General features: G+C 43.7%; 1 protein-coding gene across 3 annotated transcripts; it reads right to left on the bottom strand.

Moving 5' to 3' along the window:
* Window positions 1-966: 966 nt before the first annotated feature.
* ndor1 (NADPH dependent diflavin oxidoreductase 1) lies at window positions 967-17014 on the bottom strand. 3 transcript variants are annotated; one of them, XM_044173216.1, is made up of 15 exons: window positions 16777-17014; window positions 15703-15863; window positions 15424-15501; window positions 11534-11631; window positions 11346-11444; window positions 10530-10631; window positions 10165-10368; window positions 7385-7512; window positions 6123-6334; window positions 5613-5720; window positions 5348-5462; window positions 4287-4433; window positions 4081-4199; window positions 3551-3645; window positions 967-3199 (listed from the first exon to the last, which is right to left on the bottom strand). In XM_044173216.1, exons 2-15 carry the CDS (start codon window positions 15835-15837, stop codon window positions 3055-3057), a joined length of 1785 nt encoding a protein of 594 aa, XP_044029151.1. In that variant the 5' UTR covers window positions 15838-15863; window positions 16777-17014; the 3' UTR covers window positions 967-3054. The 3 variants fall into 3 exon arrangements, with proteins under 3 accessions (XP_044029151.1, XP_044029152.1, XP_044029150.1); XM_044173217.1 differs by having other exon boundaries at window positions 15703-15857; XM_044173215.1 differs by having other exon boundaries at window positions 15703-15842; window positions 16777-17009.
* Between the last annotated feature and the right edge of the window lie 29 nt (window positions 17015-17043).

Below are 17043 nucleotides of genomic sequence, written 5' to 3'. Positions count from 1 at the left end.
CAGCTTTAGGGGGCCCGTACACTCCACCAGAACTACTTGTCGCATGGTGAATGGCTTCAGAGCCCCCCCGTTCTGTAATCGAATTAGGGGGGCTGTGCCGCACCATTTCTGTAACTTTCTGAAACTGACCGTCCCACAATCACACCCACTGAACGCTGTGATTGGTCAGCTTTGTGGAGGTCAGAAGCCTGGGTGTGGTCGTGCAGAACAACTATAAACACTTGTGGACAACACGTCATACAAACCGCTTCTTTTCTAGCATAAAGGCACGGTCACGTTCCGTTCCTGTTCAACGAATTTCCCCACACTCGGCGCCGAAAAAGGACGTGATAAATAAACTCTGATCAGAGAGTGACTACAGCGTGTAGTCTGGTAGTGTGATAATGTATTAAATATAGTGATAAAACACACTAGAATAATAACATCTCCATTTCCAAACAGTGCATCACTGTTTCTATTGGCTGGACAAGCACATCCACTCAGTCAAAGGTGAACTTTGACCTGCGAATCTGCCGGAGCAGACCCCCACGTGGCCACGTGGTTCAGGTAGCGCTCAACACTTCCAAACAAATTGGTGCTGTCAACCTGTTTGAATGTTTCCAGTGGGACAGACAGCAACAGCGACAATACATAATAATGTGTATTGATTACTACGTTGACTACACTTATATTCAATACATATACAAGCATTTCTTCTGGGGAGTGGCAGAGAGACAGCATTAATCAGTTCTTCTGTCTTTAATTTTGGAGGGAAATGCTCCTGCGCGTCATTTTATCCTAGAAAACCAAACGGGGAGATAGCAAGTTACAGCACACATCTTGTCTTTCTTCATCTCGAACGTTTCCATTCCACACCACGCGTCTCGCTCCGAGAGCTTTCACAGATGCCTCAGGATTTGGACTTTTACCACCCCAGTTTCAGAATATTTTAGACAACAAAAAGCGAATTGTCACAGCAGCCTGATGTAGTTTTTAGAGTGGGATGGTTTATTACGCCATATTTTATACAATAATATCTCACACACATACTGCTGCAACATTGGTCCATTATACTGTATATGTCAACAAGTCAAGTTTCCAGCTTCTTCAAGTTAGGATTCACCCACTACAGCGCTTTTACATAATATAGTTCACACTGGTATGTATTACATCTAACATTTTCATTTTCTACTTGGCAGTCTCAGTAAGCCAGTGACACATTCAGACTGTGCTCAGTAAGGGCAGTACGAATGTCTGGTCAGGTTAACCTTTAATTGTATGTGAAAATGTACAATATACAATCCATTACGAGACGGTTATTTATATAACAATTTATCCCCACTTGCTGCTTTAACAAATGTCAACCAGTTAAATGTATTTCCTACTGAAGTGAAAACAACTTTTGCAAGTTCCATTGATCGGTCAGGGTAGTGAAAAGCAAATCTGCTCTTTACTCGTTTCTCTGGGCTTCCTCAAGTCTACGGAGAGGCTACAACTAACTGTACCGCAAGCTTCTAAACTTTTAGGAAATGTATAGTTTATAATATATTATTTATAGAAAGGTTTCATTTTTCTAAGCTGATATTACAAGGTGTTGTTGTTGGACGTCCTGCTCCACCTCTGGAACCACTTCATGCCTCCACCAAAATGGGCTAAAATGACGTATTGTAAAAGTCTTATCTGTCCGAACCCTACCAGTCCCAATACTTCCTACCTACTGCTTAGAAAGTTTTCACATCCACTTGCATTTTTGCACATTAGTGCTACTCTGCTGCTTCATTCATAATGCACACATTAAACGTCAACAGTCTCACTTACTGCCTCTACTAGCTTTTAGAAATGTCCCTTTGGACACATTAATGGAGTCAAATGGATTTTAGGGTCAAGCCGCACACTAACAGCAGAGTGCAGTTTTTAAAGTGAGATTTTGTTTCCCAGTTTCTAGATTGGCATTATTAATACAAATGGACTGGTAAAGCCCACTGAAACTTCAATTACAGCTGTTGAAATGATTTTTATTTTATTTTGAAACTTGCTTCAAAACACTGAGGGGTTTTGCTGCTACAGCCATACTTGTTCTGGTATGACCAGTAGCTAATGTTAGCAAACTTTACCGAGTCAGTTCACTGACTTTAAGACTCATCTCTCCTTGTGCTGCTGCCACTGTACATTATGTTTTTAATGTCATGGATAAATATCCAAATGCTTTTATCACAAAAGTAAAACAAAGAGTAATGTTGATAATATCCCGGAATTGCCACTTGAATACAAACATGAAGCAAATATTCTACAGTGTATCATGTGAACAGATGTAGACTGAGCTTTGACAGATTTGAACATGTTTAAGAGGAAACCAGTGAATACATTGGATATTGGGTTGTGAAAACTAACTAGAAAAACGGGGAGCTTGCTGGTGTCTGGCAGAGTGGGACAGAGCTAGAACTATGTCTGATAGCGTTTATTGGTTATCAGTCAGTTCGATAACACAAAATTTAAGGTTGTACTTTGTTCATGAACAAAACTATGTTGATGTATGTAACAAAATAATCTCAGCTAAAAGGTTCACTTATTATTACTAGCTGGTGACGTGATAACAGGTGTTGGTATAAAGAGAGGAGATGGATCTTTGGTACTCTGTCCACGTTACAAAGTAACCCACCACGAATGCCTTGCTGGATGCTGTTGCAGCAAACTGAGCCCGGTTCAACTTCTTTGCCGGATGACGCTGTGTTATTTTGCCAGAGCCCCCTGCATCATAACCCCGCTGCACAGCCGGACTGGCCTCCTGCATGTTTTCAAGCAGGGCTAAAGTCAGTGTGAACGTGGCCTCAGAGGCACCTCAATACAACCACCTGTTGACCTAAGTATGGAACTTCGGTTCTGTGCCTGCTCCATTCGCTGAATAAAGACTGAGAGATGTGAGATGTTCAAGAATGAACTTCCATGTTCGAATATGCTGATGCTGATTGATGGATGAATGCACTTCGATTCCACAGCAGGGATTGTATCATGCAGTCAACATGGCAGCAGCAGCTAAAGGTGAACTCGGAGGAGTAGCGGGCTGAGGTCACGTGATCAGGACCAGGTCTCACTCTGAAGCTGGCCCGACCTCTCCATGGCCGCCAGCACCTGCTCGGCGTCCCCGGTGGACACGCCTCCCTCCTGCTGGAAGACCTCTTTCAGAGCGTCACGCACACTGGTCGGCATCTGTTTGGCATTGCTGCAGAGAAAAGAAACCAAGGTTACCACTGTTTATTCCCAGCCAGTGTTTGTACTGTCCCCTTTTTAACACAGCAAACCTAGAACTTCAGCTACATGCCATAATAGATTTCTTTTTGTCCCACATCTCTGCTGAGGAATCTGGGCCCGGGGCTCAGAGGTCCTGCAATAAACTAAGTTAGCGGGACACAGTAGTGTAAAGGAGGGGAGCTAATTTCCAACTGAAAATAAAATCTCAAATGCTCTCAGACACTCTTCATTATGTGATGTCAAGCAGATCTGAAAAATTGTGAAGCTCTTCTAAATACCCAGATGGGAACAAAGAAGTTTAGCTTTGGTGCCTTGGACTCACCCAGCGATGTAAACGTAGGCACTTTTATTGGCAATCAGGTCCCACAGCAGCTCGGCGTTCTCCCTCACACGGTGCTGCACATACACCTTTTCCTCCTGAAACATTCAGTTCCATTATTAGTCACAGAGACACACACAGCCAAAGTTACAGTACTGGCTGGTTTGCAGCCTTTCTTCTTATACATTGAGACATTTAACAGTCGTAATGAAATCGTTCTTAAAAGCCACCATGTAGAATTTGATAATGTCAGACTTTGGCAGCCCCCAGGTGGTAGTAGAAAAAAAAAACACTGTAGAAGAAACAGACGGTCTGCGGGCGGACATCAGTGTACTCTGATGGTGGGATGAAAGCAACAGGTAGACTGTCTCTTGTTTAATTTTTCTACAAATTAAACTTATGCCATTAGAACAATTTGTTGCTATAATCACATCATTAGTAGTATTTTGGTATTTCATGTGTTGCTTATTGGTTAATGTTAACTTTAAGTTAGACTAACTAACTATGTAAGTATCAACAGTTGGGTGTCTGACCTGGTCTCGTGAGAAGGCAGTGAAGAGGGTCAGATGTCCAGCCTTCATCATCTCCTCCCACTCTGAACTGAAGTAGAAGTCTTTGGATTCCGAGCGACAGCCGAAGAACAGGACGTTGGCTAAACAGCAGACGAGGAGGAGGTGTGTCATGTCAGAGTTGTGAAATGATGTGAGGTGAGAGAAAGTCAGAGACATAAAGATCTCACCGTTTTTTCCCTCAGCAATCCTCTCTTGTAAAGCCGCCCTGAAGGGGGCCACTCCTGTTCCGGGTCCAACCATTATCACAGGGGTGTCCTTTTCTTTAGGGAACTTCAGACTTCCCTTCTTCACCCACAGAGGCACATACACCTCCCCTGCAACACCGTTTAGTACACAACATTATATGGTCGCATGGCTTTAAATTACCTTTGCATGTAATGTAACAGATAATCGACGTTTTTTGCAACAGGAGGCACTTATTCTCCAAGTTGTGTGTCATTTTTAATTAAAGTGCATGATTTAGTAAGGACTACAGTATTTACAGTAGTTATGACAAGGCCGCTTTCCAAAACTTTTAGCACAGGATCCTTTATTTTCCTCAGCTGCAGAAACTAACTGACTGTAATCGGTTTTATTTTGCAGTTTGTTTGTGCTAAGCTATCGGCAAATAATCACTTCCTGCATAGATGTTTCACTTCCAGTGGCTAAAAGGGTAAATCTCAGACTTTCCTGGTAGGCTTTTACTATGAAACATCTGCAGGGAGTGTTGCGTTTCACTGACAGTAGCTTAACTAGGAACAACAACAAAAACGCAAAGCAGAGGCAAACGGTTTTAATTAGTCAGTGAGGACCGTATTTGTTGGAGCCAATTGTATGATTTGCAGCTTACTCAGGGATGTCGATGTTTTGGTCTGAATCTGAATACTTCTTGAGTGTTGTTGATAATGTGTCAGTGCCTTGTCCCTGGGTGCATACCTAAGGACCTGAGAACTACAAATAACAAATGAGTGTGTGGCGTAAATAAGTGTGTGTGTGGTAAATAAGCGTGTGATTAAGTGAGTTTGAATGCCACAAATTCTCTTAAATCGTTTGTACGTGCCACTTAAGAGCGAATCCGTTTGTACGAGTGGTTCCTACATGAGGCCCACTGTGCTGACAGAAAAGCTGAACGCTACTAACAGACCAAAGGAACACAACGTATGTCTGAAATCAACACGACCTCCAGTCAATCAGAATTAGGTCATCTCTGCGGCTGTGATATAAGCACTTGTAGAGTGTGATGAGAGACCTTGTGCAGGGTCCAGAGAGGCTAACCAGGTGGAGCAGAGGCCTCTTCGTGGTTTATACAGTTTGGTTTTGTAACGAACCACAGCTACCAGGATTTGAAGCGTGTGTGGGTGAGCCTGTAGGGAGAGAGAAGGCTTTTCACTGGGATTTCTCCTCTATCTGTCTTTACTAAATTCATTTCATTTACAGCTTTGCTTAAGGCTTCCAGTTGAAGCACAGCATATTTTATCCTAGCAGTTAAATAGCTGTCATTAAGGAAGAGCTACCTGGAGAGAGGAGGCGATGGAGAATGAGCGAGGCTGGATCTCAGGGAACAGATCCAAGAGATAGTCTACTTTGAGTTCTGCTGTAGTATGGGGGAAATCTGCCAAGACCTGCAGGAGCAAGAGCACAACACACTCAATAAGCAAACCAAAGGACAGGTTTATATATTTAAAGCCTCTATGTGTGGGATGTCTGACTCCTGCTAGTAGTAACAAAAAAGACACTGAGGCAGAGAGCAATAATCTGACTCTGCTGAATGAGCTAAAAGCAACACTTTGACTCTACCGGTATTTTTTAGCCGGATTCATTTTTCTACACAACACAAATTTATGCTATTAAAATTATTTAAAAGATGCTATAACCACATTATGAAAATAATAAAATACGCTTTAAAATAAGCAAAAAGCTAAGTCAAAAGCAAAGTCTTAATTGGAATCATTGGAAGGCAGAGTGTAATATTATTTTTCATTTCAAGACTAAACTCCCAGCTGACTCGAACCCTGAGCCGTCACCTCCAGCGCGGTGCGTCGGGGCCGGTTGCAGTAGCTGTGCAGCTCGTCCTGGCCTGCCGCTGAGCTGAACTCGACCAGCTTCTCCTGCTCCAGCTCGTTGGTGGCAAAGGTAGACAGCAGCTCAAAGAAAGAGCGGCGAGGCACAGCGGCAATGTCCAGGTAGCTCTCCACCAGGTGGCGCACAGTGCAGGGTTGAGGAAGCCTAGCTGGAACTAAGACAAAGGTTCATTCACTGTCTATGATGGCTAGACAATTCTGCTTTAAAGCTGCACTTATGAGTAATTTTATATTAACAGCGGATCAAATGATGTGTAATGTGAAAGGGGTCACTTGTCAAAAACCCCCACAAAGAATTATCACCCGACTGTCGTTCCCCACAGCTCTGCAGCCCCTTTTGGCCTCTTTCGGCTCATTGTTTTGGTTTTATGAACAACTTTACCGTTTGGTTGAGTCTCACCATACTCATCCACTTCAGCAGGCAGCTGTTTTCAACAAAAAAAAGCTCTGATAAACCCACTGTACACTCCCTGTCCAGCAGACAGACAAAGTTGGCGGCTAGCTGGTGAACGTAGTAGCATTTAGCAGCTTAAGAGCCAGAAATGTTTCTCACTGGTTGGTGGAGACCAAAACAGAGCTAAAACAGAGTGAATATTGGACTTACATTCATCAGGTGGACTGAAAGTTAATGTCGCCTAGAATTGGTAGCTGTTGGTAGCTTGCTTGCTAAAGGGAGGCTGCTAGCTATCTGAACAGTTAGTGAGCTTGCTGGGCAACATGGGATTGGCTAAAAGCTGGGATTGATTCCAATGTCATCAAAAGGGAAATTATGAAATAAAATATGACCTCATGAAGAGTCATGAAATAAAATAAGACATGAAATGAAAGTTTTGAAAAAGTGCATTCTGAAATAAAAAAACATTTGATGAAATAATGAGGTTGTTTTAATAATTTCTCATAATTTTACAGCTTATTGGTTCATTTATGCATTTTACACAATGTATAATGTATTATTTATTTATTTCATATTGAACACTTTTAAACTTCATCAAATGAAGCCCCAGACGGTCAAAAGAAGGTTACAGGGGTGTTAATGATAGAGCAGGATATTAGCTTAAGTTAATTTACTATTATGTATACTACTATTCTATCACTTCTGGAACTGGAATATACTCTTACATCTAAAGCCAAAGTCGTAGGCTTACTTGTTAACAGATTTCAGTGCACACAGTGAAAAACACACACACACACACACACACACCTACCTGCAGTGTTGTCTGTGGCCCTGAGAGTGAACCTGGCCTCTGGATCTAATCTCAGGAGTTGACAGAATTGCTGTACGTCCTCTGGTGTGTTACAAGGACGCATCATCACCACGTCACCAGCAACAAACCTACACAGCAATACCACAACTACTGGTTTTTCAAGTTCAAGAAGGCATACCACTTTCATTTGGTATACAAAAAAAAAAAACAACAGTACTTTGTTCTCCACCTCTACATTTTAGACTGAAAAATGGAAAATGTCCCGCAAAATGCCACAGTGCACACTTCTCCTACTACGGCTTCGGGTGGTCTTCAGAGATAAGTGTATCCCACAATTCATTACAATACTGCACAACTCAAATGATAATGTAAACTTGAATATGAAAATAAAATTCCACAATAGCATTATAATTTTGTGTGGTCACGTGTTATTTGAGTAAAAATGAAAATGCAATAATCCAATTTTCTTAAATTTACTTTTATGGGCGACTATATTAAAATGAAAATGGAAAAGCTGTTTAAGATTTTATTTTCAAAGTTGTAACCCGCTGAGTGTGGCTGTGAAATCGCAATATTCAAATGTTAATTCAAATTTGAAAATTAATTTAAACAATGTAACCTGATTTTCCATTTATGCAAGCAATATTTAAGTCAAAATGAAAATGAAAACAGTATTTGACATTTCATTTTCAAAGAGCTAACCGGCTGTACTTTGGACAATATTCAAATGCAATAAGCTAAACAGCGCCCCCAGTCTATTCCATTTACACGTCAGCGTGCTCTTTTGGGGTCAACATGAAAATGAAAATGAAAACTGTCAGTGCTCTCTTCATCTGGTCATACTGGGATCACCGTGATCCAACCTGCCAATGTTTTGAAATACTCAGACAAAGTCAGTGAGATCACTTTGGGAGATTTCATTATCCGGATCATTCTGATCCAGATTACAAGTTTTGAAATACCGGCCCCTGATCACCACCTGGTGGTGAGTTGGATCAGATGGCGGGGGAGCCTGCCGGGCAGACCAGGTAAACCCAAACTTGTAGTGAGGGTGAACTGGGAACGTCTGGCTGAGGCCCATGTCCGCGGGGTCTTCAACTCCCACCTCCGGAAGAATTTCTCATGCATCCCCGGGGAGGTCGGGGACATGGAATCCGAGAGGGCCATGTTCAAAGCCTCCATTGTGGAGGCAGCTGCTAGGAGTTGTTGTCAGAAGGTCGTCAGTGCCTGTCGTGGTGGCGACCTAAAGGAGGCCATCAAGCTGAAGAAGAAGGCCTTTCGGGCTTGGTAGGCTCAGGGGTCTCCTGAAGCAGCAGAAAGGTACTGGGAGGTCAGAAGGGCTGCAGCTTTGGTGGTTGCAGAAGCAAAACACCCGGGTGTGGGAGGAGTTCTGGGACGCTATGGAGAAGGACGCTCAGGAAGGGAAAGCAGGCCTTGACTCCGGCTGTGTTCAGATGGAAAACGTTCCTGGGGAGAAGGATGTCTGGACTACCTTGCTTAGCCTGAGCGGAAGAAAATGGATGGATGGATGGATGGATGGATGGATGGATGGATGGATGTCCAAACACTACGAAGTTATGGCAGAACCTCCACAGATGGAGATCACCTCATATCAAAAATCTGTCCTTGATAAGACTGATAAAAATAATATCGCATATCTGACATTGTAACATTAAAAATCCCATTATTTTATCAATGATTGAGAACAGTGTTCCTTCCCCTAGACAAAATCCTTTCAAAATAAAATCATGTTGTCTCTTGTATTTCCAGTAGTCCTATGTACTTCTAGATAACTAAGATGGACTTGCTTTATTAATTGTATTAGCCTACTGTGCCTTTGTTTTTCACTGGCTCGACTGAGCCATGTATATACGAGTGACAGGATGTCCTTATTAGTCAAGCATGTCCCAGTGAGCTTTAATAAACCTCTACATGCTAGCGGTATTGCAGTTACCAGAAATATGTCACACAAGTAGGCACCTGACTACTCACAAATACTTCAAGTGCGGGTGTTGGGACGGACCCTAAGCCATGGCTCCATTGTCACGCCTGCTTTCTTGTATCACTACTGGCTTCCAGGATGTCATGGACGTTCTACAAACTGTGTTTTTTTTTCCAACTGAATGTTTTGAAAGCAAATAACACATTTTGATTCTGCACTGATCGGCAAAATGAAATGTTACAAGATAGAGAGAGAAAGGGAGAAAGTGAGAGAAAAGCTGCGAGTTAAAAATGTCGACTGTTTTCTGTTCTCTCTCAGGCATGACAGTGCACAAGCACTGAATGAACGGACGTTAAGTTGAATTCCTATTAGCTCACATGCTGCACGTAAAGCGTTTTGATGGATATTCATTTATTCATCCACGTAGTTGGCATGAATGAGGGTTTTTTAACCGCTTTCGAAATAGTTTTTGTAGACTGGTCCAATATGAGAAGAATCTCCTCAACAACTTATTGCACATAAGAGACGAATATTGAGATTATACATTTATTACAGTGATCTTAGAAGGCATTACAAGACGTGCATTTCTCTCTCTCTCTACATGTTTTACCCTGTGCTGCTGCAGCCTTTACGTTAATGTGACAGCATGCAGTTCAGACTTGTCGTTTCGTGTTGAAAGCGATACGGAAATGTTACAGGTCTGACCTGGTAAGACTGCCGCCGTGACTTTAACGTAAAAGTGACCAGGGTGCTTATTCAGACATGAGACTGACATGTTAAATTGTTGTCAGATTAACATAGAGGGGTGCCGGTCTGAAAGGGGCTCAAGATTACTTACTCAATGTTGGATCCAGTGATATCAAACTCGATGTGCCTCACGTCCTGAAAGTGTGACATGTCCGTTACTCTCTTGTTGGACACTAGTCTGGAAAAAAAGGGATGGGACTGGGAGGGGACAGTTTTCTCCATGGGAATCCTCAGCCTGTCATCTGTCTTCTCTTTCACATCATCCAAGAAGTGGAAAGTGTACGATGGAGGGAGCCTGCCACAAGAAACAAGCAAAAAAAAAAAAAAATCCAACTGACTAGGATTCAACACAAAACCCAAACAGGAATTAACAATGGGCTTTTAAAGGACGCAAACTTTCTATGAAAATATGCAACCACAGAATGAGATACTGTGTCAAATCAAGTGGATACTCACGGTTCATCTTCCCTCAGTGGAACCACATCGACCAAAGATGGGTAAAGAGCAAACACTTTCTCCCAAAATGATGTGAGCCACGGATCAATCACAGCATCTGACCTGGTTCAAACGGATTTGGAGGTAAGCAAGCGCATACCACGCAGCTGCAATGTCCACAGTTCGATTCCAACTCGTTGCATGTCATTCCCCACTTTCCCCCCACATTTTCTGTCTCACTCTACTTTGCTGATAAATTGATAAATTCTGGATCATCCAAATATATTATGAAGCAAATTTAGTTAACTTGTGAATAAAATTGCAAAAGCATAACAAATGGCATAAAATCTGTATAAGTAGGAACAGATTTGCCCTTGACCAAGGAATCAAAAGGAAAAAAAAGAATTCTGCTTTCACACCTCATTGTTGAAGAGTTATGAGCTGAAATGAAAAGTGCTTAGAAATGCCCACATGGTGGTGCTATTGGATCTGCACCAAAAACAAATTGCTTTTTCAGTTCTTACTTGGCCTAAGGCCAAACTAAGCACAAAATTTTACTAAAATCTGTGATGTGGGTTTGAGATAGAAAGGTTAAACAAAAAAAAAGTGGATGGAGCAATATTTTATCAGTTACCTCCTGGAATTTACCTGTTTTATGAGCTATTTTTCTTTCCATAATCTAAATCAAGTTCCCAATAAACCTTTTGTGGCTGTATGCTGTAGAAAAACATGATAAAAATACCTGGAAAACAAATGCTTTCCGCTCCTTTCCCCCCCCTCCCCTGTTAAGGACGTGTCCCATAATTCACCAGCTCCTTCAGACATGCTGTTTCTTACCCCAGGTCATGTTGGTCATCTGCCAGCCCGACAGGCAACAGCACACTGGCACCCAGCTGCAGAAGGCGCTTATGAAGCTTCTTCGCCACAAAATTGAACCTACGTGCAAAAGTGTTTGATGCTTTTATAAAGACCAGGAGTCACTCTGAATGTGTACTGTGAGAACTGCAAACCTCAAAAGGACTGACTTTGGATAGGAGGAGTCCCCCAGGCCCAGTATGGCACAGTCCAGACGACTCAGAGAGCCAACAGGTAAAGTCTTCTTGAAAAGAAACCTCCAGAAGTTCTTTGAAGTAAGTAGACATGGACAGAAACACAGTGAACAGGGTCAGACATACAGTATATACAGTACATTTATAGGTTTTCTTATTCCATTGAATTTGTCTGTGTTTTGACAAATCTAATAGGCCTGGTATAAAACAAGAAAATCTGAACAAAACTATTGATATACGATATTTTTAATGTCTGTGTTTAACTGTAATGTCTTTTGTTTTGGTTGTATTTGTCTGACAGTTGCCACAGACACAAATGGAGTTTCTGAAAGGATAATAAACAAAACTAACTAACAAATGCACTCATCAAGTCAATATTCAAGTTTATCCATATTCACATGCATCTTGTGGTTTTCAGTGGGCATTGACAAAGCATTGAGGCCTGGTCACACCAGCATTTCAAACAGCAACATTTTGTGGTGAAATCAATTCATTCAAATGGAATCTCTCAAATCTTTTGCGTCAAGTTCAACTTTGACATGCTAATTCATGCCATTGACCAATACAGTAGCAAGCTCTCTTGACAGTGCTGACCTTAGAGGGAATGAAGAGCCAGAGAGTCCAAAATGGAGAAATCTATTGTAGCTTATTAGATGTGTTGCATTATCCCTTTTTATTTAATCTTCTCTATTGGAGAATAAACTGTGTGGAGGTGGCATTGGGCCGCCGCACGACCCAGCCCCTTACCATGCTCTAACCCTATCTCTTCTCTCCCTCCCTCCCAGGGTCCAGCTGCTACAGGCGCTGCTCACGACCTGTAGGGGGCTCCTCGAACGCTGGGGCAGGAGTGCTGGAGGTGTGGGCAGCCAGGACACTGCCGACGTGACTGCCCACTCATGGAGGTCGGACAAGTGATTCGGGTTGCCGGCTCTCCGACACCATCCCCCAGCCCGGGGGCGACATACCGCGTTCTGGTAAGAATCCAAGGGGGTATACACCGGGCAATGGTGGATTTGGGCTGTAAGCAGTCCATTATTCACCAGAACCTGGTTCGACTGGCTCTGGTGGAGGCGGGTTGGGTGGATATTAAGTGTGTACATAGGGATGTTCACAGATACCAGGAAACAGTTTTCCAGGTGGCTCATTACAACTCGATGGCCGGGCATATGGGGTGTAATAAAACACTAGACCGGATAGTGGCCCGATTCTACTGGCCTGGGATTTGGGGAGACGTTCGCTGTTGGTGTGCGTCTTGCCCCGAATGTCAGATGGTTAACCAACCAGCCATCCCGAGAGCGCCTTTGTGCCCATTACCACTGATGGAGGTCCCATTTGAACGCCTAGGTATGGACCTCATCGGGCCATTTTACCGGAGCGCACGTGGATATTGCTTTGTGCTAGTGTTAGTGGACTACGCAACCCGATATCCCGAAGCAGTGCCATTGCGCACCATCTCTGCAAAGAGTGTGGCGCAGGCACTGTTTCAGGTCATCTCCCGAGTCGGGATCCCGAAAGACATCCTGACTGACCAGGGCACCTCATTCATGTCATGCACACTGAGAGAACTTTATGTTTATTGGGCATCAAGTCGATTCGAACCAGTGTATACCACCCTCAGATCGACGGGCTCATCGAGCGTCTGAACAAAACTCTGAAATCCATGATCCGTAAATTTGTGCACAAGGATGAGTGCAATTGGGATAGGTGGCTAGATCCTCTGTTGTTTGCAGTGCGGGAGTTACCTCAGGCCTCCACGGGATTTTCTCCCTTTGAGCTGCTGTTTGGCAGAAACCCACGTGGGGTCCTGAGTTAGAGAAAACTGGGAGGAGGGTCCAAGCCCCAATAAAAACGAAGTTCAGTACGTCCTGGACCTGAGAGCAAAACTCCACACGTTAGGGCAGTTGTCACAGGAGAATTTGCTCCAGGCTCAGGAGCGTCAACAACACCTGTACAACAGAGGGGCTAGATTAAGACAATTCACGCCGGGAGATAAAGTGCTTGTATTACTCCCTTCGTCCGGCCAAATTACTCGCCAGGTGGCAAGGACCCTTTGTGGTCACACTGCGTGTGGGTGACGTGGACAATGAGGTTGTGCGGTCTGATAGGGGAAGGGCAATGCAGATCTACCACCTCAACCTCCTAAAAGCATGGAGAGAGTTGCTCTGGTGACAAAGGTGAGTAAGAGAGATGAGTTTGGGCCTGAGGTTTCAAAATCGGCCAGTGCCGCCTCGCTCCCTTTTGACAATCATCTCACACTGTCCCAGAGAACAGACGTTGCTGAGTTGCAACGGTGTTTTGCCAACGTGTTCTTCCCCCCTTCCGGGTCGCACCAAGCTCATAGAGCATCACATTGAGACTCATCCGAGAGTGACGGTGCATTCACGGCCCTACTGGATGCCTGAGCACAAACGGAAAATGGTTCAGGAAGAATTAAAGGCCATGCTGAAGATGGGGCTAATAGAAGAGTCCAACAGTGCCTGGTGTAGCCCCATCGTTCTTGTAGGCAAGAAGGATGGGACCATACGGTTCTGTGTAGACTACCGCAAAGTGAATGATGTATCACGATTTGATGCCTATCCAATGCCTCGGGTCGACGAGCTCCTGGATCGGTTAGGCACCACTTGTTTTTTCACGATGCTGGATTTGACCAAGGGTTACTGGCAGATTCCCTTGTCTCCAGAATCTAAGGGAAAGACGGCCTTCTCCACTCCGTACGGGTTGCACCAATTTACCACACTTCCGTTCAGGTTGTTTGGGGCGCTGGCCACCTTCCAACGCCTTATGGACCGAGTGCTGCTTCCGCATGCTGCATATGTGGCCACCTACCTAGATGACGTTATCATCCACAGTGACAGCTGGGCGGAGCATATGCGGCGGGTGGCTGTGGTGCTCAGGTCATTGAGGCAGGCCGGTCTCACCGCCAACCCGAAGAAGTGCGTGGTTGGACGGAGGGAGGTACGGTATCTGGGGTACCACTTGGGTGGAGGGCAGGTGCACCCCCAGGTAGACAAGATGGCTGCGATTGCCGGCTGCCCGAAGCCCAAGTCAACAAAAGGTGAGGCGGTTCATGGGGCTGGCCGGCTATTACCGGCGGTTCATTCCCAACTTCGCAGAGCTGACCGGTCCCTTGACCGATCTCACCCGGAAAGGTGCCTCAGATCCGGTCCAGTGGACGGAGTGGTGCCAACCGGTGTTCGAGAGGGTAAAACAAGGGGAGCCTCTCCTCCACACACCTAACTATTCTCTCCCTTTTGTTCAACAAACTGACACGTCGAACAGAGGAGTGGGGGCTGTTTTGTCCCAGCAGGTGCAGGGTGTCGACCGCCCGGTCGTATACATCAGCCGGCTGTCAGAGAGGGAGGCCAAGTACAGTACAATTGAAAAAGAGTGCCTGGCCATCCGGTGGGCGATCGAGGCCCTGCGGTAATGAAGGATGCCAACGCCCGGAACACCCAGTGGTATCTGGCTCTCCAGCCTTTTAATTTCAAAGTGATCCAGGTAATTGGCACAGCTGAAACTGGTTAATTAATTATGCTCTCCCTAAATACAGTAGCATGCTGGACACAAGGGGGGAGAAGCAGAGGCGGTCGGAGGAAAGGCGGATGCTGACGGAAAGATTGTGTGTGGAGAAAAAGAAAGAAATAAAGAATATAAACTGGAAACGTGGTCTCAGCGTGCGTCTCAGGGCCAAGGGAACTCAAGGTAGCACGATTCCGCTACAAACTGCTATAACTGCATTTAACAACTTGAGAAAAAAGCACAACTTTGTCAGGAGATTATAGAAACAATTAAAGGGACAGGTCAGTCAAAAACTATATTAAACAATGTTTCCTCTTACAGTATGTCTTTTTGTTCTGTTTTATTACCATCATATTGTCCGGAGGGTCTCCTTGACCAGTGGTGGAGCACACAAAAACAACCAGAGACTCTGAGATCAAGTTGGCCTGTTTGATGAAAGGAAACACAAATCAGGGCACAGTGTTTTCATGTGATTGATGTAGGCTTTAAAAAACCCAAACAAATGGCTAGAGGGGTCACCCGCCATTGCAGGGAACTGAGTTAAATCCCTGGATCTGGTGCTGTAATTATAAATGGTCAGAGCCATAATAACTCCCTCTCCTTGATATACTTAACACCACACTCACCACGTTGTAGTTATCCAGAGACAACACTTGAACCTGCAGCTGCCTTCTCTGCGCCTGCCGTGCAATCCTTTGGGCTACGTCTTGGGCTGTACCAGTCTGGCTCCCATACAGGATGCGCAGGGTGGGATTTGTCATTATGACTGAGAGAAAATGCTCTGTTACTTCAGAAAGACATGGACTTGGAATAGTAAAAAGAATACCAGAAAGGAGGAGAAACAAAATACATAAAGAGCATGATGTCCCACATACAAGAAGAGAATGTAAGTGCCAGTGCAGACCAATGAATAATTACATCTATCTTATATAGCATAGTCAGTTTCTTTGAACAACTAAAAGAAATACTAACAAGAGCTCTGTTATGTATTTACTGATGCTTTATAGCAATAAGGCTCAACCAATTAATTAACAGCATATGGTCCGATTGATGGGAATACATTGTGCTGTGTGATATGATTTGTATGCCCATTATTTAACTGTATTTTATTTATTCTAATATTTACACATCATTGTAATATTGTGTTTCTTTGCATGTGGTCACTTCATCATGTGATGAAAATAATGTTTACTTTCAGACAGTGTGGTGTCTATATAGTGAACCGGGCGTAATCAATCTGTTTTAATATGCTCAATTTAAGCATATTTACGTTATTATATTTCATCGTGACGTTCAATTCAACTTTATTTATATAGCGCCAAATCATAACAGAAGTTATCTCATTGCACTTTTCCTTTAGAGCAGGTCTAGACCGAACTCTATAATATTCATGTCTGTCTATAACGCAAGAAATTGGCTTTTTTACTGACCAGGAAATGTTTCAGTTACTTGTCCAGTAAACATTAAAATTACATTACTAAGACTACCTCTCTGAAAATGCAGTTAGCCTCCTACCTTAATTCACGACTTCGGCTAAATGTTACTCCATACTCTATCTACTTGACATTACATGACTGTGGCTTGCTGCTAGCAGGCTAGTTAGCTGGCTAAAAAATATGGTCAATTATTTTTGTTCGTATTTATTTTTCTCCACTATAAATCACATATATCACCAAATACCAAGGAAACAAGATACTTACCGCTGCTGTCTTCGTCAACAATGGTCTTAAACGATAATAAAATTGACAAATACCTCCATTAGTAAAGGAGGTAGCTCCTCATTCTGAACACTAACGCCACACTTTACGGCAGGCAAGTTTCACGTTGTGATTGGCTCGTGCGTTGATGCTACATTCGTAGCCACACAAGGAAAAACAGAGACGCGGCTTTTCTAATTGAAAACGCGTTCACCGACAACCACTGTCTATGGGAAAATCTGAAATACAGTGGAACATCAAACATTCAAC

This window comes from Siniperca chuatsi, linkage group LG18 (assembly GCF_020085105.1).
Source record: "Siniperca chuatsi isolate FFG_IHB_CAS linkage group LG18, ASM2008510v1, whole genome shotgun sequence".
NCBI lineage: Eukaryota > Metazoa > Chordata > Actinopteri > Centrarchiformes > Sinipercidae > Siniperca > Siniperca chuatsi.
This window is presented reverse-complemented; position numbering and strand designations above follow the sequence as displayed.

Excerpts from the sequence above, each read along its gene's own strand:
- ndor1 (XM_044173216.1), bottom strand. The coding sequence starts at position 15,837 with ATGACAAATCCCACCCTGCGCATCCTGTATGGGAGCCAGACTGGTACA. Across the intron at positions 15,502-15,702 it reads CTCTGGATAACTACAACGTG|GCCAACTTGATCTCAGAGTC; the intron begins GTGAGTGTGGTG and ends TTCATCAAACAG. Across the intron at positions 3,200-3,550 it reads GCCTACGTTTACATCGCTGG|CAATGCCAAACAGATGCCGA; the intron begins GTGAGTCCAAGG and ends TTTTCTCTGCAG.